Source organism: Cololabis saira, chromosome 1, assembly GCF_033807715.1.
Source record: "Cololabis saira isolate AMF1-May2022 chromosome 1, fColSai1.1, whole genome shotgun sequence".
Lineage (NCBI taxonomy): Eukaryota > Metazoa > Chordata > Actinopteri > Beloniformes > Belonidae > Cololabis > Cololabis saira.
In genome coordinates, this window is record NC_084587.1 from 56930975 (window position 1) to 56955481 (window position 24507).

A 24507-nucleotide genomic window follows, 5' to 3' on the forward strand; every position below is an offset into this window, starting at 1 on the left:
CCTGCAAATGAAGGCTTCACCAGGGACCAGACCCTGTTTTTAATCGAACTGATGCGTCATCACCTGGAGACTGAAGCCGACGGTCTCCCAAAGACTTTAAAGGAGCTGAATGCTCGGCTAAAATCTGCCAGGTCAAATAAAAAGATGGATTGAGACTGCAGAGAAGCTCAGCACTCAGTTCTCTGTTGTCTTCTGTCCGGATAAAGTGGCCAGGAAGTGGAACACACTGGTCGACGGTTACAAAAGGATAAAGGATAACAACAGTTCCACAGGAAAAGGAACCATCCGCTTCAAATTTTTTTGTGAAATGGATGAGCTTTTAAGAGGGCAGAATGACGTTGCCTTCCCTGTGGTTGGCACAGACGCGGGGGGGGCTAGACATAAGAAGACCAGAGGTGCTTAGGTCTTCAGCTGTGACGGCACCTACCAACACCACACTACCAACACCAAGCACCACACCCACACGGCCTCATAAGCGTCGGAGGGAACAGCACGACGTCCTCCAGTTCCTTCGGGAGTCCCAGGAGGCCAGTCAGAGGCGCCATGAAGAGTTGCTGGCTCAACTTAAGTCAGCCCAGCAAGGGTTTGAGGGACTGATGTCTCGATTCCTGGATAAACTGTAATTTCCAAATTTCTGTTTGCGTTTCAGTTATTGTTTACATTTTTGCTGTACACTTTACATTTGCCATTTGCACTGTGTTCATTTGCACTATTTGGGGATACTTGAAGTTTTTGGACATTTTATATGTTTGAATGTTGAAGGTAAAAAAATGTTTCTTGAATAAAAACATACTTTTGAATATCTGCCTCGTGTGTTGTTGTTGATGTCATTGTAGTAAATAACAATATTTTTTATTAAATTAATTTTATTTTTTTTTCCTTTCATGAAAATGGACAACAGAGTTTGTACATAAATGCACTCTACATTTTCACATTACATTACCCTTCTATGAGTTTCTTCTGGGGTAAATCCAAATAGATTTTGCAGGTTTTCTGTTAAAAGTCTGTTTTACCTTTGATTGCATTATATTGCTCATATATGTATTACCCCACACTTCTGCACAATAACTCAAGTAAGGCAGTATAATTGATCAATACAACATTCTAATTGTTTTGCGATCTAAAAACATTCTTGACTGTTCAAAATAAAAATATTTGACAGCTTTTTGTAACATATGACATGATTTACATGTCATATTGTAATCCAATATGATTCCCAAAAAACCTAAACTGATACCTTCTCAATATTAACTCCACCAATGGACAATGATCATTATCCATTGTCTTCCTTCCCTTATATTATTATGATTAGTCTCGAGACTAATAATAAGAAAAGGAACAGTCAACTGAGGAAAACACATTTATTGGTAGGAGAAAAAGTTTACAACACAATGTAAAAACACTTATGACAGCAGTCTATTATTGGTAGTACTTCTACTCATTTTCATCTGCCTGTCTTGGGCATCCATTTGGGTGTTCCTGACAGAACTCTGAAGCATATTTGTCCAGAAGTTGCTTGTATTCGCACAAGGCAAGAGCTAGAACCGCTTTCGTGGACGTGGCCATCTTGTTTTCCTACTTTGTAACTAGAACGCTGAAAACTCGGCTGTGACGTCACTCAGTTCCTATTTCCGAGGGAAAAGGAACGCGGCATTAGTGTTCATATCAGCCATTTCTAAAACCAATGGATTAATTAAAAGTCAGGTTATAAACTGTTGTTTCTACAAAATTGATAAGTGAGGAGATTTTTGTTAGGGACTGTAGGCCTACACGTCAAAGAAAATGTGACCATGAGAAAGATATGTGTTTACGTATGTGATCACTGACTTCGCGTTTTCCCAGTATCACGTGAAGTAAACTCGGATGAAAGGCGCCGTGTGGCGCATGCGCAATGAGTTTACAGGAAGCAGACGAAAGAGGCTTGACGGATTACATGGACGTTTTAGGTGATTGGAAGCCACTTCTTTCAAACAAATACATCGGTTACGTATTTTGTAGAAGATTGACAGCAAAATGGAAATGTATTGAGATTGAATCTAGATTGAAGTGTCTACATTAACAACGAAGCGAGAATGATGTTAGAAAGTGACTCGACAGAGACAGAAAGTACCGTACCTGTGCTGGACAGCGAGGCAGCAGCGGCGCTGCCGGAGCTGGACTTTAGTTCTCACACCACACACTCGTCTAATGTGTTGTTGGAAAACAAGCGAATGGGGCTGATGCTCGTGGCGAACCCCGGGTTCGCTGTTCGTATTTCGGACTCTTGTGAGAGCGTGTTGACCGAGCTGGAGACGGACGGGTCCGGGGAGGAGGCGCTGCTGCTGCCGGGCTCTGCGGGAGGCTGGGCGGCCAGAGGCGGCCAGGACCCGGGGAACACACACGGCTCCTCATCGGAGAAGGACACGCTGGCCTCCCCAGGTAACTCCCCAGGTAACTACATTAAATTACACTGACGGTAGTGCCAGGACCAGAGGCGGTTTACAAACTGTGTGTAAATTACACTAATCCTTAACACATTCAAATGTATAAATAATGAATACAATAAAATGAATAAATAAACAAAAATACAATTAGGCTTATACAGGATGGTCTCAGAAAATTTGAATATTGTGATTTTCTGTAATGCAATTACAAAAACAAAAATGTCATACATTCTGGATTCATTACAAATCAACTGAAATATTGCAAGCCTTTTATTATTTTAATATTGCTGATCATGGCTTACAGTAAGAAAACTCAAATATCCTATCTCAAAAAATTAGAATATTCTGGGAATCTTAATCTTAAACTGTAAACCATAATCAGCAATATTAAAATAATAAAAGGCTTGCAATATTTCAGTTGATTTGTAATGAATCAAGAATGTATTACATTTTTAGGGCCCGAGCACTTACAGTGCGAAGGCCCTATTGTATCTGTAGGAATTCTTCGTATTATTATTTTTCTGACGAAAGGAGGGCCTTTTTGCCCCCCTAAACGTGCCCAAAAAGTCACCAAATTTTGCACGCGAGCCAGGCCTGGCGAAAAATTTGATATTTAATGGTTTGCATTAATGGGCGTGGCAAAATGGCTCAACAGCGCCCCCCGGAAAACTTTGTGCCTCAAGCCCCACAATACGGTTTGACCTACATGCACGAAAATCGGTTCACACCTGTATCATGGCACAACTTAAAGAAAAGTCTCTTGACACCATGGCCGAAACCGAACAGGAAGTCTGCTATTTTGAATTAATTGTGTAATTTTGGCGCAATTTATGCCATTCCTTCGGCAATTAATACGGCCCGAACCGTAACGTGCACCCAGGTGTGTTATACATCAAAATGTGCGTCTACATCCTGCGACAACACGCATTACTTTTCTCTTTCAAAAGCGTTACCCTGGCGACGCTAGACGCCAAAAAGCGCGCCCACCCTTCATCTGATTGGTTCAGACAGAAAAAACTTTGTGCCTCAAGCCCCATAATACGGTTTGACGTACATGAACGAAAATCGGTACACACCTGTATCATGTCGCTACTTAAAGAAAAGTCTCTTGGCGCCATGGCCGAAACCGAACAGGAAGTCGGCCATTTTGAACATTCTGAATTAATCGCGTAATTTTGGAGCAATTTATGCCATTCTTTCGACAGTTAATACGGCCCGAACCGTAACGTGCACCCAGGTGTGTTATACATCAAAATATGCGTCTCCATCCTGTGACTACGCGCATTACTTTTTTCTTTCAAAAGTGTTACCGTGGCTACGTTAGATGCCAAAACACGCGCCCCCCCTTCATCTGATTGGTCCATATTTGATAGTTCCCCAAAATTCACCAAATTTTGCATGCAAGCCAGGCTTGGCGATACATTTTATATTTGATGGTTTGCATGAATGGCCTAACGGCTCAACAGCGCCCCCTAGAAAACTTTTCTCTGCCATAACTTTTGAATGGTTCGACATAAAGAGTCGTGGGTGGTGTCATCGGACTCGGTATTGAGTCCTTGACCATAATTGTTGAAAATTAGCCCCGCCCCTTCTTCTGATTGGTTGTCCCTATTTTCTGCTATAACTTTTGAATGGTTTGACATAGAGAGTCGTGGGTGGTGTCATCGGACTCTGTATTGAGTCCATGACTTCGTTGGCCTGAATTAGCCCCGCCCCTTCTTCTGATTGGTTGTCCCTATTTTCTGCTATAACTTTTGACTGATTTGACATAGGAAGTCGTGGGTGGTGTCATTTCTGATATGCTTATGGGGGACAGTGGCCATGAATGCGAGGGTCCGTTCATCGCTGCTTGCAGCTTTAATTGTTTTTTTAATTGCATTACATAAAATAAAGAATTTTATCACAATATTCTAATTTTCTGAGACCTGTATCTTTAATAAATAATTGAATAAGACAAATGGATGAAATATAGTGTATTAAAAAAAACTGAAATGTAAAAAAAATTAAATTACACTAATCCTTCACACATTCAAATGTATAAATAATGAATAAAATAAAATAAAGTAATAAAAAAATATACAATTAGGCTTATTCACATTATCTGTGAGTGCTCAGACTGTAGCAGATTTTTTAACCTGGCTCTTTCACCCTTTCACAACAGGTGTAAAGTAGGGCTGGGACTTAATCGCAATTTGATCGCATATCAATGTTAGACCTGAGAACAATGAGATTTCCTTTTTTTGTTTGTTTCAAATGGATTTTTGTATACGAGTGTGATTGACTAGTGAAAACATATGTTCAATTTATGAAACAGTTTATTTTTATCAAGGTGGTGCTTCACAAAGAACAAATCGGTGCAATTTGTTATAAAGTGCAGTAAATTAAATATATGCAGTAAGCACATTGAATGAGACAGGTAGCCTTCTGTAAACAACACTTAAATATAACAAAATACTTTCAACTGTTTCAAGTACATTCCAGAACATGAAAACACATTAGAAAACAGCACGCTTCTAAAGTTCGGTTTTTTACAACCTGGACCTTATTTCTGGCATTTTTTATGGTTGTATACTCACCCAGAGGTGTTTGGTGTCATTTGGAGTCCTTCGGAAGATATTAGGAGTTTTTTGCGAGCCGCTTCTCCATATAACGGTAGTGAACGGGGGCACCGCGGGACACAGACGATGTAGCGTCTAAATAACACATGATTGCCACGAAACTCTTCATTTCTTTTATGAATCACTAGATCTACTTCCAGGACCTGTTGTCTTCATCCGGGGTTGTCTGTGTAACAAATAAATCAGTTTGTAAACAAGACCTCTGAACTCATGACATCCCTACCAAGAAATATTCTTATTTCTAACCTAAAAATGCCATTACACCTGATAACACACATCACTTAAAAGGTTAGGTGTTTTTCCCACGTGTTAAAATTTAACTTTCATTTGTGTCAAGCATATTTTAAGTTCTAGTTACGTTTTAAGTTAAAGTTTTGGCAGTGTTCATAATAGAATTATGAGACATGCTGTATTGGAGCACATTTTCTTTTAGTTAAAACTGTAGTGGGGACAGATGTTTAGAGAAACCTATGTATGTACCGGGTGAAGGCTGATTTATGGTTCGGCGTTACAACAACGCAGAGCCTACGCCGTAGGCTACGGCGGGGGCTCTGCGTCGATTTAAGGCGGAACCATAATTCAGGCTTTAGGGGAGCATATCGGAGAACAACCAGAAGAATATAGAGTGGATTAAAAATAAAAGTTAAGCACTGAGCTACATGTGTCTCCCGTCTGGGCCATTGCAGACTCATTGCATGAGCATGATATTACTAAAACCAAACATATCTGCCGTCTCTTTCTTCTAACTTTATGTGCGCGGCGCAGCGCGTTGTGTCGCATTAAATGTGGTCCGGGCGTAATACCTGCTGGTGAAATTTAACGAAAAAAATAAATAAATAAATAGATCCCCCAACTCATTCCCTTTCACACTCATTGGCCTGCAAATATGGGGGTTCATTGACGCACCCCTTCCACGTTTAAAGTGTAAAAAAAAAAAAAAAAAAAAAACACTGGCAAATTTACTGGTCGCACGTGTGCGAGTGGACATGAAATTCAGTCGCACATACTCAAATTTTGGTTGCAAAATGCGAGCATTTGGTCGCAGTCTGGAGCCCTGTGCATAAAGTAGCATTCAAAATTCAAACGACAGAAATAGTGCAGAGAGGGGTAATACTCTACCTCAGTCTCTGTAGACATCACTGTAGTTGCAGTCTTCAGAGCGCGTAGCACAGGGCCCACTTCCTCCATTATCTTCCAGTGGTCATCTTTAATCTCCAGTGTCCGAGCGTCAGATAGCTTGGTGAATGAACGGTCCGAGAGTACGGCGCACACCACCCACCGCTGTTCCACGAGTCTTGCAAACATATCACAAACTGAATTCCACCTGATTTTACAGGATTGAATGAGCTGATGACGTTCCAAGCCCATTTGGCTTTGCTTCGTTTCCAGCGCTTTGGTGGCTTTAGTGCTGTGCTTGAAGTGTTTGACCAACCTGCCTGCTGCTGCAATGACTTGGTGCAGATGCCCAGCGAAACCGTCGTTGATGGCCAGCTGTAGGGTGTGCGTGTAGCATGAAACCGAGGACCAGTCAACTCGAGATTGGCTGTTGGCTAAGACGATGTTGCTCGCGTTGTCGTGAACACAGGCTATCACTCGCCCAGTCAGTCCCCAAGCATCCACAATATCATTTAGCCGTTCTGCTAAATTATCAGCCGTATGGCTCTTGGGCATATTTTCTGTGGCTAGGACTGCCGACCTCATCACCCAGCCCTCCATGTAGTGACAAGTGACGGTGATGTAGCTCTCTGTTGTATTTGACGTCCAACAGTCGGTGGTTATCGCTACATGTGTTTTGGCCAGTCGTGCTTTCAGCTCGGCTGTCTTCCCTTTGTAGCGAGCCTCTATGCGGGTTGTTATTGTTTCTCGACAAGGGATTTGGTAGCCTGGCTCACAAAAGTTCATCAACTCACGAAACCCCGTGCCATCCACAAGGCTTATTGGCAGCATATCCTTTTCTACCATGTTGCAAACCCGCTGGGTGAGGCCCTGTGCCCGTGCATCATCACACACCCCTTTTCTTTTCGCAAACGCTTCGCCTATTGAGGGCTGATCTGGCCGTGATCCACCTTCTCCAAGCGCAACGGCATGTGTTCTTAAGTGGTAATTTAACGAACTGGTTGAGTTGTTATACTTCATAACAGCCTTACATAGTTTGCACGTTGCATTGCCAGTGTCCTCGTTTAACGTGAAATGGTCCCACACCGCACTTCTCTTTCGTCGCTTCATGTTTGTTTTTTTCGGCTTTTTCCTCTCTTTGACTGACTCGCATGTGTACAGCAGGCATGTAGTGCTGGTCACGTGATGGGGTCGCTGCTGGGAATAAGTAATATGAGCAACAACTCCCTTGTGTGACCTAGCGAGGTATTAACTCAGCATTACCTTCACACAGAAAAGAGAAAACCACCTCACGGTCCGCACCGTGACGAAATTGTCAATTAATTGTAATCGTTAATTGTAATCGGGTAATTTCATAACGGCAATTAATCGAAAAATCGATTAATTGTTAACTGCTAGCGCTTAATTGCTAGCGCGTACCGGGATCCAAGTCAGCTAACGCTGCGTTTAAACCCGATGTCTGCTACAACAAAAAGCAGCTGATGATCAGTGTGTATGAATCCATTACCTTATGATGTAGTTCTTTATTTTCTTGCTGTTGCTGCTGTCGTTTATAGGTCTCTGTTACAGGTGAGTTAGCGGCGTTGCTGCATGCTCCTGTTCTTTCTCTGCCTTAGCGGCAGCCAATTTTGAAAGCTCAATATACTCTGTTACTTGATGTTAGAAACTTTCAAATGTCCTATCAGCTTCGTTGTGTTCAAGTACTTTTATAACATTCATCATCAGGGTATTACGTTGGCACACACTTGCAAATTTGTTGTCCTATTCGGACATTGTAAAACTCCCATACCGGCGAGGCGTTTCCTTGGGACACCTCGGTCTGAGGTGTGGGAACGCACGCGCGGGCAGCAGGTTGTTGTCGTAAACGTCATCAGATCGGCCTGCTCTGAACTATTATTTTGAGAACTCCGATCAAAACCGATTGGGGCATTATCGGCCGATGCTATTGATCGGTGCATCTCTAAGCACAACATTCAAATAGGCCACAGGGCTTTGAAGATAACTTTGCAAAGGTGGCATAGGTGCAACCAAGCTGACTTTGAAGAAGTTACCAAGTTCATCCATCAGCACCTACAGACTTCAGCTCAACAACATTGCTACTGATTAATGCACCAGAAGTGTTGGATGGTCAGTAAAATGACTGACAGTGAAACTGTCCATCTGTTGTTAAGACTGTCTTGGGGATTGTCAACATGGAGGTTAAAGTCTCCCACAATGATTAAAAACTGGTAATCAACACATATTGCAGACAGCAGGCCATTGAAATCATTGAAAAACTTTGCATTGTGTTTTGGAGGCCTGTAGACATTCATAAACATGGCTCGAGAAGGACCCTTACCCTAGATTCACACCGAAAGCGTCAAAAATCGCCTGTGGTGGCTCAGGACACCTGCATGGCGCTGCTTGCCAAAGTAAATAATGCCAAAGTAAATACCTTGCAACAAAGTAAATAATGACGATATACTTGGCCAGTCAGATAAAACCTTACTGCCTGAGATTCCAGTGAAGAGAGTTGTTGTTGCAATGTACAGTATTTTACTTATTTTCAACAAAACAACATTTCTAAAACAGTTATATTATATTTATTTAGGTGTCTCAAGATGCCTGTCGACGCCTGCAGTGGGCAGGGCCTTCAAGCTGCAGAACTGGAGGAAACAAAGTGCATGTAGTCTACATATATATAGCTGCACATCTTCAGTTTCCTCTTTCACCATGGATCACGCTTTGGGAAGCCTTCTTTATATTTTAGCGTTATTTCCGCTAGATAAGAGTGAGTTTGATCGTTAACCAGGTTGGTCCTGGATCAACATCAACCATCATCGTTGGTCCCGGTGAAGCTGCAGTCTGTCTGCGGTGAACACTGACACTGACACAGGCAGCAGATTTGGTCATATTGTTTAAACTGTGTTTTGTGATTAATAAGCACGGTTTTTAATTATTTTGCATTGGATCGATATAGCAAATAAAATAGTTCGGACCTTCCAGCTCCTCAACCATCAGTTACGTGTTTCACATGAGCAGTTCAGGTAAAAATGGCAGTCAAATCAGCAGAAATGTTAGTTTCTGGAGGAAATACATTCATTCCTGATAAAATAAGCTGCCTGGGTGTCGCCGCTGCTCATTTGCATAAAGTTGAGATTTCTCAACTTTGATGCCTCCAACGACGGGTTCACGACGGTGTCACGGCAACGGCGTAAGCTCTGCTTTGGTTTAACGCGGAACCATAATTCAGGCTTTAGATCTTAATCTGATAAAACTCGACCAATCATCTTTGGATCAACCAGCACAGCAACACTTCAGATCTGTTAAAATAAATATTTTGTTGAGATAAAAGGCTAGATATAATAGCATTGATCTTATTTATGAAGTGGTCTGCAAAGTCCTCACGTGCAGCATCTGCTGTTGGTATGGAGGACTTGTTAAAATCTGGGTTTATTAAAAGATTGATTGTTTTAAAAAAGGAATTTAAGATTATTTTTGTTTGGTGTCATGAGGTTTGAAAAATGGAGGGTTCTTGTCTGTTGCCTCAGTGAGTGGGGTGGGCTTGCTTCATGTTACAGATCCTCTCAAACCGGGGTTGCAGGTGAGAGATAACCACATGCATCTACCTCAGTAGCACCGGGTAGTTGTGGGACCTGAAGCAGCAGGTCCTGGTTAGATTCCTGAAGCAGCAGGTCCCGGTTAGATTCCTGAAGCAGCAGGTCCTGGTTAGATTCCTGAAGCAGCAGGTCCCGGTTAGATTCCTGAAGCAGCAGGTCCCGGTTAGATTCCTGAAGCAGCAGGTCCCGGTTAGATTCCTGAAGCAGCAGGTCCCGGTTAGATTCCTGAAGCAGCAGGTCCTGGTTAGATTCCTGAAGGTCCTGGTTAGATTCCTGAAGGTCCTGGTTAGATTCCTGAAGCAGCAGGTCCTGGTTAGATTCCTGAAGGTCCTGGTTAGATTCCTGAAGCAGCAGGTCCTGGTTAGATTCCTGAAGGTCCTGGTTAGATTCCTGAAGCAGCAGGTCCTTGTTAGATTCCTGAAGCAGCAGGTCCTTGTTAGGTCTATGTAGCAGTGTGAGTGCCACGGGGGCCCGGCCGACAGGATGGAGAGACACGGAGTTTAGTGCAGACCCTTTTTTATTTAAGTTTCACCAACACACACGTGCCCAATCACCTTCACAGCAGCTCCTCCGACCCCAGCTCCTCCGACCAGCTCTGCCTTATAAGGCAGGCAGGGTGGAGAGCGCGCCACTCAGGCGGATGGGACACAGGTGCGTGTGTCCCATCAACCTCTCCACCCTGCCACAGTCTATGTTAAAGCGACACTACGTAACCTTTCCACCTTAATATCATATTTCCAGAGTCATTGTGATGGTACATCAACTTCCAACAGGTTTAATGACACCTCTGTCATGGTCTGGGGGGGTCTGTATCACCTTCACTGGCACTATGTAACTTTGAGGAGCATGGTAGGAACCCTGCCACACTAAAAAACTACAAATTTTTACGGCTTTGACTGCTTTACGGCATACGTCACTTCCCCCTCCTTCCCGATTCGTAGTCGAGACGAAAATGGGCGGGGCGTGGAGCGCGGCTCCGCAGAAGCTGGTAACCCGTTGCTGTGTTGTGGCTGCAGCAGCTCCACACACAACAGACGTGGGGAAAAGATCGCTAATGGTTTAACTTTTCACAGCTTTCCTGCTCGGAGGCAGAATCCCGGAGGCCGGCCAATTATCTGAGATGACAAATTAAAAGAGTAAAAGAGTCGTCGGCTCGGTTGGATCGCGGCTGTAACGAGTCCGACCAAACACAGCACACAGACGGGCGTCGGATCAAAACACGGGTTTATTAAACCACAAACAAACACTCACAGACCGGGGTCGGATCATTCAAACAGGTTTTATTCCCCACTTCTCCACCTAAACGCAGTTGTTGGCCTGCTCTATGCGGTGCGATTAATTTTGTTGAGGAGAAAATATTAACTATTTGATTTGTAGCTGCAGAGGAAAAAAATTATCTCATGAGGAAAAAAAAATATTGCTCGTGCCTCTGAGCCTCTTCAAAGCAGTCAAAAAAAAAGAAAAGAAAAGTAAGAGTAATACAAAACATGTACTGTATGTTGTACTATTTGTTAGGTTCCTAAATCATCATAACTTAGGAAAGACACAGAAACTGTGGAATGATTTTCAAGGCGCCTCTGCAGAAGCTTTGGGGAGAAGTCTGAGGAGCTTCAGGGTAGGGCTGGGCGATTATACGATCTCGATTTGTGATCGCGATCAAATTAAGTTCGATCACGGTGATCAGCTGTGGGTCTACTTTCTCGATCACGTGCAAAACATGCTGCAGCAAAGTGCACGACAACCAATCACAACCCGCTTTCCTGGCACCGCGCTGTCTGCATTAATTGATCATGCATGACATGCCGCGGCAAGTTGCCTGACCATAGGCAGTAAACTAGTCACATCTGCCTCCCCTGCACCGGTGGGAGCCGGTGTGACCAGAGAGAATAAAACTACAAGACAACAACCGCAGGCTAGCGTTAGCTTAGCTTCGAGCCGACCGGGACTCACGGTTAGCGGTTATTTATTTATTTATTTCGCCGGACAACTTCTTCTGAGCGTACAGGAGGAGGGTGTGATGGATTCACAAAATGCCCTTCGTGATGGATGTATTGTGTTTTCGAACCGCACTCATTAAAGTTGTGATTCGCTCTGCTTGTACCACAAATTACTCATCACCGCCGACTTCAGAAACTCCGCGGCCCCGACATGGGTGTGTGTGTGTGTGTGCGTGTGTGCGTGCGTGTGTGTGTGCGCGCTCAGCGGAGTGAATGTGTCGGAGCGCGGAGGCAACAAGCAGAGCTCAGCATGATGACGCCGTAGGCTCTGCGTTGGTGTAACGCGGGACCATAAATCAGCCTTAAGTCCCTTTAGGCTAATACTGTGAGAAATAACCTCTCATAATAGCGGTACTACAGTTAATAAATGTAATGAGTGAGTTTTAACTCCTTAATTACCAACCAGCGTCAGAGTCACGCACAGTACACAATCTGTGATGTTAGAGAGCCACCTGTTGGTCAATTTAAGCAACCGCATCGCCAGCTGCTTGACAGTGGCTCAACTCATATTAGTTTACTGTTTTTGTTTTTAATAATGTCAGTGCAATTTTATCTATGTAATTGTGAAAAAAAATGGCAAAATAAATGAAAAACTGTGAACAACCGCATTCCGTAGGCTATTCGGTACTCAGTATTCAGCCAAGTCTTTAAATTTTATTCCGCTTCAGTTTCGGCCTCAAATTTTCATTTTGGTACATCCCTAGTTTTTTCGGTGGGTAGTGGGTACCACTGGTAGCATTCTGGATTCTTGTTAAAACATGCTATTTGCTTTATTTTTTAATAAAAAAAAAAAAAATCTCTGGTTTCTTTCTATTTTATTCCAGAAGGGAGGGGGGATCTTCTGATTTAAAAAAAATCGTGATTAAAAATCGAGATCATTCAATATGGGAAAAAAAATCGTGATCACTTTTTTTGCCATATCGCCCAGCCCTACTTCAGGGCAACACGGCCCTCCTCTTAGAGCTCGTCAGGCCTTCTCTTCAATTCTCCCTGCAGCCTGGTGCTTTTTATTCAGCAAGGGTGACAGGAGTTTTTCCGGCAGTACGCGCTGGTGCTCATGGGAAAGGTAGTGTTCTTTCTGGTAAAGCACTACCGCTTTTGTCCAAAAGATGCCGCCAAACTCAGAAAAGCTGAAAGTTACGTTGTGCTGCTTTAAGTCTATTTGATAAAATTTTGGTGAACACTTTAAGATCCCTGCCAAGAAGGGGGATCGGCCTGTAGGATGATGGGTTTGTCTGATCCTTATCTTTTTTTCAAAAGTACAGAAATGTTTGCAGTATAAAATTAATCTGGCAGTCTTTATCTAATTGAATCTTTGAACACCACAATAGAGGATGAATGCTTAGTAAAAACCAATACTAAAGCCATCTGGGCCAGGTGCTTTTCCACTTGGAGACTCCTTAATAGCAGTGATAACCTCCTGAACAGCGTTAAGCATCCTTTTGTAAGTCGCTGTCTATTGCAGGAATTAGAAGGGAACGCAAGCATTGTACAATATCCTCCTCTTTTGCAGCACTCTGTGATTGGTATAAGTCCTCATGGTAAATTCTGAAACACTCATTTATTTCAACAGGGTCCATTATAATAGAACCCATCTTATTGCTGATCTTGTGAATAGCCATGCTGACTTGTTCCTCTAACTGTCGTGAGAGCAATGGGCCAGGTTTATCCCCCAATTCAAACTGTTTGTGTCTCACTTTCAATAGTAGCGTGTTAATCTGTTGAGAGAGGAGACTGTTAGGGTGCATTCACACCTAGTTTGTTTTGTTCCGATTCAGGGGCTAAATCGATACAGTTGTTCCGTTTCTCGTTTGTGGCGTTTGAGTTCACAAGGCAAACGTCTGTACCGTTTCAAAGCTGATAACAAATGCCATGCGCGGACCAGCTGCTCTCTGATTGGTGAAATGAACGCGGAAAGAGTTTCCTCTTCCGCACCCCGGGATGAACAACACGCCCCTTTCAGCGCAGCGCAGACCGCAGCCGCCGGCTTTAGGCTGATTTATGGTTCTGCGTTGATTTCAACGCAGAACCATAAATCAGGCTTTACCCATTAATTTATGTGCTACCGGCGCACAGCGGAGCTCAGCGGCGGGCGAGAGGGCTCCTGCCGCAGCCGGGTTTGCGCTGCGCAAACCCTTCCCGAATTGAACATTGTTTAATTTCACTGTGCCGCGCTGGGAAGACATCTCGGCACGTCCAATAGGAGAGAAAGGAGAAGTGAGAGAAGAGAGAAAGTTGTGTCCAATAGGAGAGAAGGTGGTGGAGGCTGCACCGACTCTTCTCCTTGCGCCGCGATCGCACATACACAATGAATGGCGTTGTATCGGTTGCTGTGTCGGTTATGTTCTCACTACAAATAAAAAAAATGAACCATTTCAGGTCGCGAATGGAATCGGTCCGAGACCACCTCTCCTAAGAGATCTCTGCTCGCTTGTTTTGTGCCGTTTTTGTGCGCTTGCTGTGTTCACATGTACCAAACGTTCCGATCTTTAGGGGGAAACGTTCCCTGTTCCCGGAACAACTGCTTGAAACGGGACAGGTGTGAAAGCACCCTTATATTCATGCTTCAAATTGATAATCTCTTTCAATAAAGATGAAGATCATGTTTCTCTATACCATTTTTCAAGCAATTTATGCTGTGGCTCCATCTCCGATCTGTCTTCTCTGTTTCTTTTGTGCAGCTTCATAGGATAAAACAAGACCTCTTATTTCAACCTTGAGAGCTTCCCATAGAGTTGAGTCTGAACAACTTTAGTATCATTAAAAGCTAAATAGTCCTTTTTCGACATTGAGCATTTCTCAAAAAACATTTTATCATTGAGAAGAGCAGATTTAAATCGACAGGTATAATAGGGTTTTTTCCATGACAAAATGTAGACCCACAGTCACAGGACTATGATCTGATTAAGATATTGTGACATTTAGAGTACTTAGTGATTGGTATCAATTTAAAGTCAATTAAAAAGTAATCAGTCTTTGTATAATGAACTTGTGAGGAGACGAATAAATCTTTCTTTGTGGGATTGTGATGTCTCCAGACATCAACTTTTCCTCTTTTACTAAATTATCTAGCACAGTTGAAGAGTCCAAGGGATTCCCTGCGCGTGTGTAAAATCTGTCCAGAAAGGTGTCCAGGATACAATTTAAAATCGCCACCTGCGGTCAAGTTAGTTGTTAAGTCAGGTATCAAATGGAAAACACTATGAAAGAAACTGGGATTATAAAAATTTAGCGCATATATATTAGGGCTGCAACGATTCGTCGACGTTGTCGACAAAAATCGATAATCAAAATTGTCGACAATGAATTCCATTGTCGACAATTGTCGCCAGACGTGTTTTTCCAACGGAGTGAGGCATCTCACTTCAATACGTTCTCTGCCGAGAGTCGCGCATGCGCGATAGCGTCTCTGCCGAGCGGTAGCGGGTAAACAGAATGACGGCGTCCCGTCCTGTAGAGCCGCTGCATGTAACAAAACTTCTTAAGTTTTGGAGCCTTTTAGCCTCGATACGGTAAATGATTACTTGCAAGGTTTGCAAAGCAGACCTTGCTTATCACGGGAGCACGTTGGTAATGCACAAGCATTTGAAGAGAAAGCACGTCGGGTCTGAGTGACGAGTTTCAACAACACCAGTTCAACCCAGATCATGTCCTCCCATCCAGAACCGATTCCACCCACTTGATACAGAAAAAATATGAGACGTTTTATTTTATTTTTTATATAACACATTTGCCTTTCCTTAAAAAATGAAAAATAATGGATAGATGTTTATTCATTCATGGATTTATGTCTGACTGATCACTGCCTGTCCTTGGTTTTAAATAGGACATTTTCTTAACTTTTTGTATGAACAGCGGCAAAGTTGAATAAAATATCTACAGGACTGTCTCAGAAAATTAGAATATTGTGTTCTTTATTTCTTTATGTTCTGTAATGCAATTAAAGGGAACCTATTATGAAAAACAAGTTTTTTCTTGTTTTAACATATATAAAGTGGTCTCCCCTCACTCTGCCAGCACGGGGGAGACAAAATACCATGGAATTCTGCAGGGTCTGCTCCCCCCCCTGACTGAGTCTTCCAGTGTCACGTGACCTTTTTTTGAGCCATTCTGAATCTGCGCCTATGGTGACGTCACCATAGGCGCTCATTTCCATAGGTTCAGCCTCCGCTGTTGAAACCACGCCCACAACCAGCTCTCTACGGAGCTGGAGCGGTCCTTCCTTCAGCCAGTCGGCGCCGCGGCGGAGCGGATCCGGGTTAAATCATCCAGGTTCCCGGGTGGTTTGGGAGCTGGGTCCTCGGAGGTCCGTCCCAGGCTGGAGCAGCTTCACTCTCCGAGATTTTCAGCCAAATCTGTCGGTTTGATCACCGGTAACGGGCGATGCGCAGAGGATGCGCTCCGGAGCCGATCCGTGCGCCATGCGCCCGCCGTGGGGTTGCGGCGCCCGTCGCGCAGCATCCGCCGGGCAGATCCGGCTGAAATTCCGCTGGTCGGTCCCCGGGAGTCCCTGCTACCAGTCCAGGCGGGTTCCTGCGCTCCCGGCCGGTCGGAACCGGTCAGATTTCCGGGTTAAAGCCGCGGTGATGCGCGATGCGCCCCGTAGCCATGCTGGGCGCCCGGCGTGGCTCCGGGGCCAGTGTTCAGCATCCGCCAGGCAGATCCGGCTGAAATAGTGCATAAATGTTATTTATATACAACTCATATTTTATTTTTTTAACAATAAAGTTTCCATTTGTGAAAATTCAGTGTTGATTTATTTACAGGCTCGGGCTGCTCTGGCGGAGCGAGGTTTATGCTCCTCCCCTGCTATACGTCATTCAGGGAGCCAATCAGCACAGAGCCTCATTATCATACCCCCCCCTTCCCTTAGAATGGAGCACAGAAAAAGAGGTTAGAAGCGGTAAAACTAGTGACAGGGCCCACAGGCTGGATTTCTGATTTATGTAGAAAAAACAAGCCTTAGATTGTTTTTAAGACATTCAAGGCCTGTTTAAAATATACATTAAATGCCATAATAGGTCTCCTTTAAAACAACAAAAATGTCATACATTCTGGATTCATTACAAATCAACTGAAATATTGCAAGCCTTTTATTATTTGAATATTGCTGATTATGGCTTACAGCTTAAGATTTCCAGAATATTCTATTTTTTTGAGATAGGATATTTGAGTTTTCTTAAGCTGTAAGCCATGATAAGCAATATTAAAATAATAAAAGGCTTGCAATATTTCAGTTGATTTGTAATGAATCCAGAATGTATGACATTTTTGCATTACAGAAAATAAAGGACTTTATCACAATATTCAAATATTCTGAGACAGTCCTGTATTTTTCATTGAAGTACTCATCTTTCTCGTGTTTATTATCATTTGCCACATAATTAAAGTGACATACTAAATTTAAGAAAAAATTACTAATTATCCGATTGGTCGACTAATCGTTTCAATAGTCGGTGACTAGTCGACTATTAAAATAGTCGTTAGTTGCAGCCCTAATATATATTGAGAAGCGTAACATGTCAGTGTAACTGTAAAAATGGTGCCAGTCACAATTGCAAAACAACCATTTGGATCTGATTTGGTAGAGAAATGCTTAAAGGGAATATTCTTTTTAATTAAAAAGCACACGTCTTAACGTTTATAGTATAGAAACACTGACTTCTGTATGGATCTGCTTCATGCATTCATAAACTCCAATTAAAGCTGCAAGCAGCGATGAACGGGCCCTCGCACTCACGGCCACCGCCCCCCATAAGCATATCAGAAACGACACCACCCACGACTTCCTATGTCAAACCATTCAAAAGTTATAGCAGAAAAAAGGGACAACCAATCAGAAGGAGGGGCGGGGCTAGTTCAGGCCAATGAAGGTCAAGGACTCATTACAGAGTCCCATGACACCACCCACGACTCTCTATGTCAAAACATTCAAATGTTATAGCAGGAAATAGGGACAACCAATCAGAAGAAGGGGCGGGGCTAATTTTCACCAATTATGGTCAAGGACTCTATACCGAGTCCCATGACACCACCCACGACTCTTTATGTCAAACCATTCAAAAGTTATGGCAGAGAAAAGTATTCTAGGGGGCGCTGTTGAGCCGTTAGGCCACGCCCATTAATGCAAACCATGAAATATCAATGTATCGCCAAGCCTGGCTTGCATGTAAAATTTGGTGACTTTTGGAGAACTATCAAATATGGACCAATCAGATGAAGCGCTTTTTCGCGTCTAGCGTCGCCACGGTAACACTTTTGAAAGAGAAAAGTAATGCGCGTAGTCGCAGGATGAAGACGCACATTTTGAGGTATAACACACCTGGGTGCACGTTACGGTTCAGGCCGTATTCATTGCCGAAGGAATGGCATAAATTGCGCCAAAATTACACAATAAATTAAAAATGGCTGACTTCCTGTTCGGTTTCGGCCATGGCGCCAAGAGACTTTTCTTTAAGTTGCAACATGATGCAGGTGTGTCCCGATTTTCATGCATGTACGTCAAACCGTATTGTGGGGCTTGAGGCACAAAGTTTTCCGGGGGGCGCTGTTGAGCCATTTTGCCACGCTCATTAATGTAAACCATAAAATATCAAATTTATCGCCAGGCCTGCCTTGCATGCAAAACTTGGTGACTTTTGGGGAACTATCAAATATGGACCAATCAGATGAAGGGGGGCGCGCTTTTTGCCGTCTAGCGTCGCCACGTTAACACTTTTGAAAGAGAAAAGTAATGCGTGTAGTCGCAGGATAGAGACGCACATTTTGATGTATAACACACTTGGGGGCACATTACGGTTCGGGCCGTATTAATTCTCGAAGGAATGGCATATATTGCTCCAAAATTACGCGATTAATTCAGAATGTTTAAAATGGCCGACTTTCTGTTCGGTTTCTTTAAGTTGCGACATGATACAGGTGTGTACCGATTTTCGTTCATGTCCGTCAAACCGTATTATGGGGCTTGAGGCGCAAAGTTTTTTCGGTCTGAACCAACCAGATGAAGGGTGGGCGCGCTTTTTGGCGTCTAGCGTCGCCACGGTAACGCTTTTGAAAGAGAAAAGTAATGCGTGTTGTTGCAGGATGGAGACGCACATTTTGATGTATAACACACTTGGGGGCACGTTACGGTTCGGGCCGTATTAACTGCCGAAGGAAGTGCATAAATTGCGCCAAAGTGACACGATTAATTCAAAATGGCCGACAACCTGTACGGTTTCGGCCATGTCGCCAAGAGACTTTTCTTTAAGTTGTGTACTGATACAGGTGTGTAGCGATTTTCGTGCATGTACGTCAAACCGTATTGTGGGGCTTGAGGCACAAAGTTTTCCGGGGGGCGCTGTTGAGCCATTTTGCCACGCCCATTAATGTAAACCATTTAAATATCAAATTTTTCGCCATGCCTGACTTGCATGCAAAATTTGGTGACTTTTTTGGGACGTTTAGGGGGGCAAAAAGGCCCTCCTTTCGTCAGAAGAAAGAAAGAAAAAAGAAAAAAAAAAAAGAAAGAAAAAAAATTCCTACAGATACAATAGGGCCTTCGCACTGAAGGTGCTCGGGTTCTAAATATTGTACTTATAGCGGTGTGGTGTTGATACCAGCGCTGCATACTGATTGTGTCCATCAACGTAGGCGCCCACCTTTGTCAGTGAACTGAATATTTTGGTATGACCTGCATGAGTGAGGATCAGACGAGCCGGGAACTGGAACCCATGTCGGACACTGGCTTCCCTCAGGTTAAATCGGATGGCGGGAAACTCAGCGTGATCTTTTATCACTTCTGCGGTGAGGTCATCGTAGTGTAGTTGTCCTGCTTTTTCGAACAGTCTGGATTATCTTTTCTTTGACTTGGTCATGGTGAATCCTGGCGATCATGACTCTTGGCGTGGTGCTGGTTGCAGTGATGTGATAAGGGCGTCCCACTTTAACTCCCCCGGGTGAAATGCTGAGCGCCCAGGAGTTTAGGCAGCATCTCTGACACAAAGGAGAGCCTTTCTCAACGTTCTTAGTCAAACCCACAATTGTAATGTTTTGTCTTCAAGAGTGGCCTTCTAGATTGGTCAGTTTGGCTTACAGCAGTTTATTCTGGGCAGAGCTCACCATAATCTTTTTTCAAGTTTAGCTAGGCATCCATATCTGTGCCATTGTTCCAGTTCAACAATGTAAGAGGTGTTGGCGGTGATGACATTTTTAACCCCAGCGAGAGTTGTCTCAAAATTGTTGATCCTCGTGTTCATGGCATTTTTTAAAAGCCTCCAGGATGGCCGACTGTGACGTGTGAAGAGTATATTAGGTCTCATAGGGAAGCCTTAGAGCTATCTGGGCTTGTTTCTTGGTCTTTACCATACTTTTAATAGAATGATTTGCACTGTTTGAAAAGTAAAAAAATCAAGTGTTAAATTGCTTTTATCAAAGTAAGGTGAAGGAGCTAATGAGAACTGTTATCTACTGCATGGCTGGCCCTCAAGCCCCATGCAAATTATTATTCTTGTTATTAATTTTAATTTGTCTATAATCACAGGTATATATTATCTAGCTTTCAGTATGCATTACCTAATTACAGTAATTGTTGTCAGAGATCTTTCTGTGGCTCACAAGTGGATTTGAAGCACTTGATTTTGATTTAATGAATTGCACATTTCACAATGACTTAATTTTTTTTTTCTTCAATACATTTTTTTTTTTTATTAAAGTATTGCACACATTGGTTGTCCACCATATAAAATTAAGCAGTTTCAATGTATTTCCTTGCTAGGCACAAATAGTGGGGACTTCAACCATTTTCCTGAGGACCCTGAGTTTGCAGACATTATCCAAAGGGCAGAGCAGGCAATTCAAAGCAGAATCTTTCCGGAGAGGATTTCCCAAGGTTCCAGCGGGAGCTACTTTGTCAAAGACTCAAAAGAGGTAAGGCTAGGAACAAACTGACAACTTTAAAATGTTAACAGGAAAGGAAAATGTTCTACAATGCTCAAATTTGGAGAAAGAATGTAGTGGCAAAGTAAATACAAGTTGAAAAATGCAAATTTGAAAACTTTTTTGGGGGGGGGGGGCTCCCCTAAAATACTTGAGAGGGATTGTACATGGGAAAATGTGTTGGGACCCTTCAATTAAAGAAAGGAAAACCCATGATTGTAACTGGAATAATGTTATACTGACAAAAGCAATACATTGTAATTCACCAAACACTGCCTAATGCTTTTGCATTGTGGTTCAACAGACTCACTAAAAGAGGGAGAGAAAGAGAAACTACTGAAACTGCCTTGCAAAAATTAGTTGGGACTTGGGCTGGTCACTGTAAAAGGGACCCCCAAAAGGGTCAAAAACCATTAAAAACTGGTAACTTCAAAGTTCAAAGATCCATCTGAGTTGGTAAGGATTGATGCAGTCTTCAAACTACAATAATCAGGCAGATAAATCAATCACTCATGTCAGAATGCCTAAACAGGAGGACTTCTTTAATGTCGTGGCATTAATATTATTATCACATGTGGATGAGTATGCAGGACTGAAGCCTGATTTAAGGTTCTGCGTTAAACCAACGCAGAGCCTACGTTGTTGCCGTCACGCCGTCGTGAACCCTTCAGACTTCCCCGTCACTCCATTTCTCCGCGGTGCAATAACCCCCCAGAGCGCTAGTTGATACTTTGTTTAGTTTCCGGCTTTTCCGGTCACAGGGAATCATAGAGATAAGGACGACTATTGTGCAAAAAACCAAAACAACCCCCCCAAAAAAAATTACACACACGAAGAAAAGAGCGCTGAACGTTCACTACTGCTTCATGAACCAGAACCGTAAATGCGTTGCTACCAAGTAAACCAATCACAGCCCTCTCGGTCTGCGTTGGGTCTGCGTCGCCTCGACGCGTAGTTACATTTTTTGGGAGGTGCAGGTCAGGCTACGACGTAGGCTACGGAGAGACTCCCGCGTAGCCGCGCACCCTACGGCGTAGGTTTAACGCAGAACCAGAATTCAGCCCTAAGGGTTGCTGCGGTTCCTCGACTGACCGATGGGCGGCTGCAAAAGCCAGTCAATCTCCATTGACCTCCATGTTAAAATGTCCCACTTTAGAGCAGAAATAATCATATTTACAGCTCGGTTCCAAAACTGCTGGGATTGGTTTGTACCACAACAGGAGTTTATATCACGCATTAACTTTATTTCTTATGATTGTTAAACAATTTAAAGTTAAATTGTAAAGCCATGGACAAAATTAACTTGATAAGTAATTTGTACGAACCCAGCGTTGGGGATACGGGGGCGGTCTTTTTACTTTTTACGATTTTACTGTCAAGTCAGGGCCACCACTAAAGCAGCTCTTCTTAAACATAGCTTTGTTGTATCCTGGGTTCAATTCCTGCCGGGAACGCTGTGGGCGCTGAAGTGCGTGTTAGTTCCCCTATGACTTTGGCGCCCACACCCTGGGTGGGGTTGGAGAAAGGGCCTTTCTGTGTGGAGTTTGCATGTTCTCCCCGTGTTCCCTTGGGTAGCTAATGTGTAATGAGGATCTGGCCGGAATAACGTGATCCTTCCACGCGCTACGTCCGGCCAGAGAAACCCCACCCTGTCTGGTGAAAAGATGCTGCTCACTCCTCAGGTTAAGGAGGAGACCTGAGCTCAGTGTAGGTCCTCCCGGGGTTAGTAGAGGATGGCAATGCCCAGGAGGACTGACTTAGACAGGAGCACTGGGTGCTCCAGATGCCCTGGGTGGGCATCTGGTTGTGGGGTGGTCATGGGATGTGGGTGCCGGAGCCCTCAGGCTCCTGATTGACTCCAGAAGTGCTCCCAACATCACGTTATTTGTGCCCTCCATAACTGTGGTCACCACCCGCTCCTGGAGCTCATCACTCTCTCGAAGCTGATCTCGCCAAAAATCCCTCATCTCACATAGCAGAGCGACATCGCCTGTATGCCCCTGCCGTCTCCGACGAGGTCTCTGGGCACTTGTCTCTGAAGACAGAATTGGTGTAAAACTTATTACCTGTCCTTACGTGGGTATATGTCTAAACATAAAGAAGCATTGGTTGTTGCAGCCAGCATACTGCAGAACTTACCCAGTAACTCAGAGTTCCTCTGGAGCGGGGAACTGCTCCTTGAGGTCTCAGCAGATCTTTCAACCGGACAAGCCTCATCGAAGCCACGTTGTGTTGTGCTGAATGAAATGAAAAATGATTTATATCTTATTCATTTTATGTCAGACATATGGATTTATGTTGTCTAGTTGTCAGAATAATCACATTATTGGTTCCATATTATGTTCTTTGCAAATATAATCGTGCCTACTTTCATTAAACTGTGTTTTAGGTACTTTGATTTATAAACAGTCACACCGGGTTCATTTTGACCCTGGAAAACAGCTGTGATTGGTTTTAAATCAGTATTCTGATTAAACCTGATCAGTGTGTTAAAATATAAATGCATTTTCATTAAACTCAGACAATAACCCCCCAGCATGCGCAGACTGCAATATCCGATATCCCCGTATACATGGCGTTAACATTCCGACTGCGAACGGGTTATCTAGGTGCTGCAACCCGATTACTAAATGTCCGACATAGGTCCGAAGTAGATCGGGTTCAGGTGTTTACATGCAGTTAAAAAGTCCGAACGATGTCTTATACGATCAGAAACCCGATTGAACTGCTGCATGTAAACGTACTGACAGTAAAACATGAGCAGAGCTACAACAGTGCTGACTGTGGACACAAGCTCAATCAGAAAATGCTATGTGATTCCAAAATGGTGAAGAAAATGACTTTGGGGAGAACAAAGCAAGAGGCACTGGTGAAAGACGTCCTGGGTCCAAAGGCAGTGGGTGGTGATCTCAAGACTTTAACGTCGTCACTCATCCCATTCTCCATACAGACCGATGCCTCAAATAAAGGGAACAGGAAGATGTTTCCCCTTGCTGTCCAGTACTTCAGTCCAGAGTCTGGGGTGACCAACAAAATGCTGGACTTCATAGAGAGCGCAGATGAGTCAGCTGCTGGAATTGTAACTCTCTTGTAACTAATTTGGCTTGTCAGTGGATCAAGTGACCGCATTCAGTGCTGACAACACAAATGTTAATTACGGTATTCAGCACTCTTTTTTTCACTAATTTTTACTAATTTGATCTTATTTTCGGATTTAATTTTAATTCTGAATTAAAGAGGAATTAAACTTCCCATGTAAATGCACTGACTGTAGATGTGGAGAATATTGTGCTGGAGGTTTAGGGCCACTTCTCCACATCAGCTGAAAGAAGAGAGTCACTCAGAGTTTTGTTTGTGTTATGTTCAATTCAAGGAGATCTTATGACATGTGACAACCAAGTGGCTCTCCCTTAATCCAGCAATCCATTGGCCGATGCAGACCTGGACTGCACTGACATCTATGTTAAAGCTCAACGAAGACTCCACTGTGGAAGGCGGAGGCATTGTGGAGGTTTACCTTCTCTTCTTTAACAATATACTCTCCCTCTTTGAGGAAGTAGTAAAGAGCCTGGAGGGCAATGCAACCACCTGTGTTGAGCTGTATTCCATCATCGCTGAATTCAAGCAAAAGCTCACACAGAGACGAGACAAGCAGTTCTATGGGTACCTAACAAGGCAAAAGCTGCAGGGCCTCCTCCCAGATGAAGCAAACATGGCAAGGGTCGAATTCACTGCATTTCTCAATAAAGCTCAGAAGAGAACTGGCTGTTTGCACTGCAGCCTCTCTCCCTCCACCGTAGCACCCTGACCTTTGATCAAATGGAGAAGGTGGATAAAA

General features: G+C 43.5%; 1 protein-coding gene across 5 annotated transcripts in view; it reads left to right on the top strand.

Annotated features, from left to right (window-relative positions):
* The first annotated feature begins 1912 nt into the window (after nucleotides 1–1912).
* pi4k2b (phosphatidylinositol 4-kinase type 2 beta) overlaps nucleotides 1913–24507 on the top strand; it is a 59587-nt gene continuing 36992 nt past the window's right edge. For 3 of the 5 annotated variants that reach the window (XM_061728277.1, XM_061728299.1, XM_061728292.1), the window contains exons 1-2: nucleotides 1913–2430; nucleotides 20509–20660. In XM_061728277.1, the coding sequence (XP_061584261.1) occupies nucleotides 2073–2430; nucleotides 20509–20660 (510 nt within the window). In that variant the 5' untranslated portion in view covers nucleotides 1913–2072. The remainder of the gene's footprint in view (nucleotides 2431–20508; nucleotides 20661–24507) is intronic. The other 2 variants (XM_061728285.1, XM_061728305.1) reach the window with 1 other exon arrangement.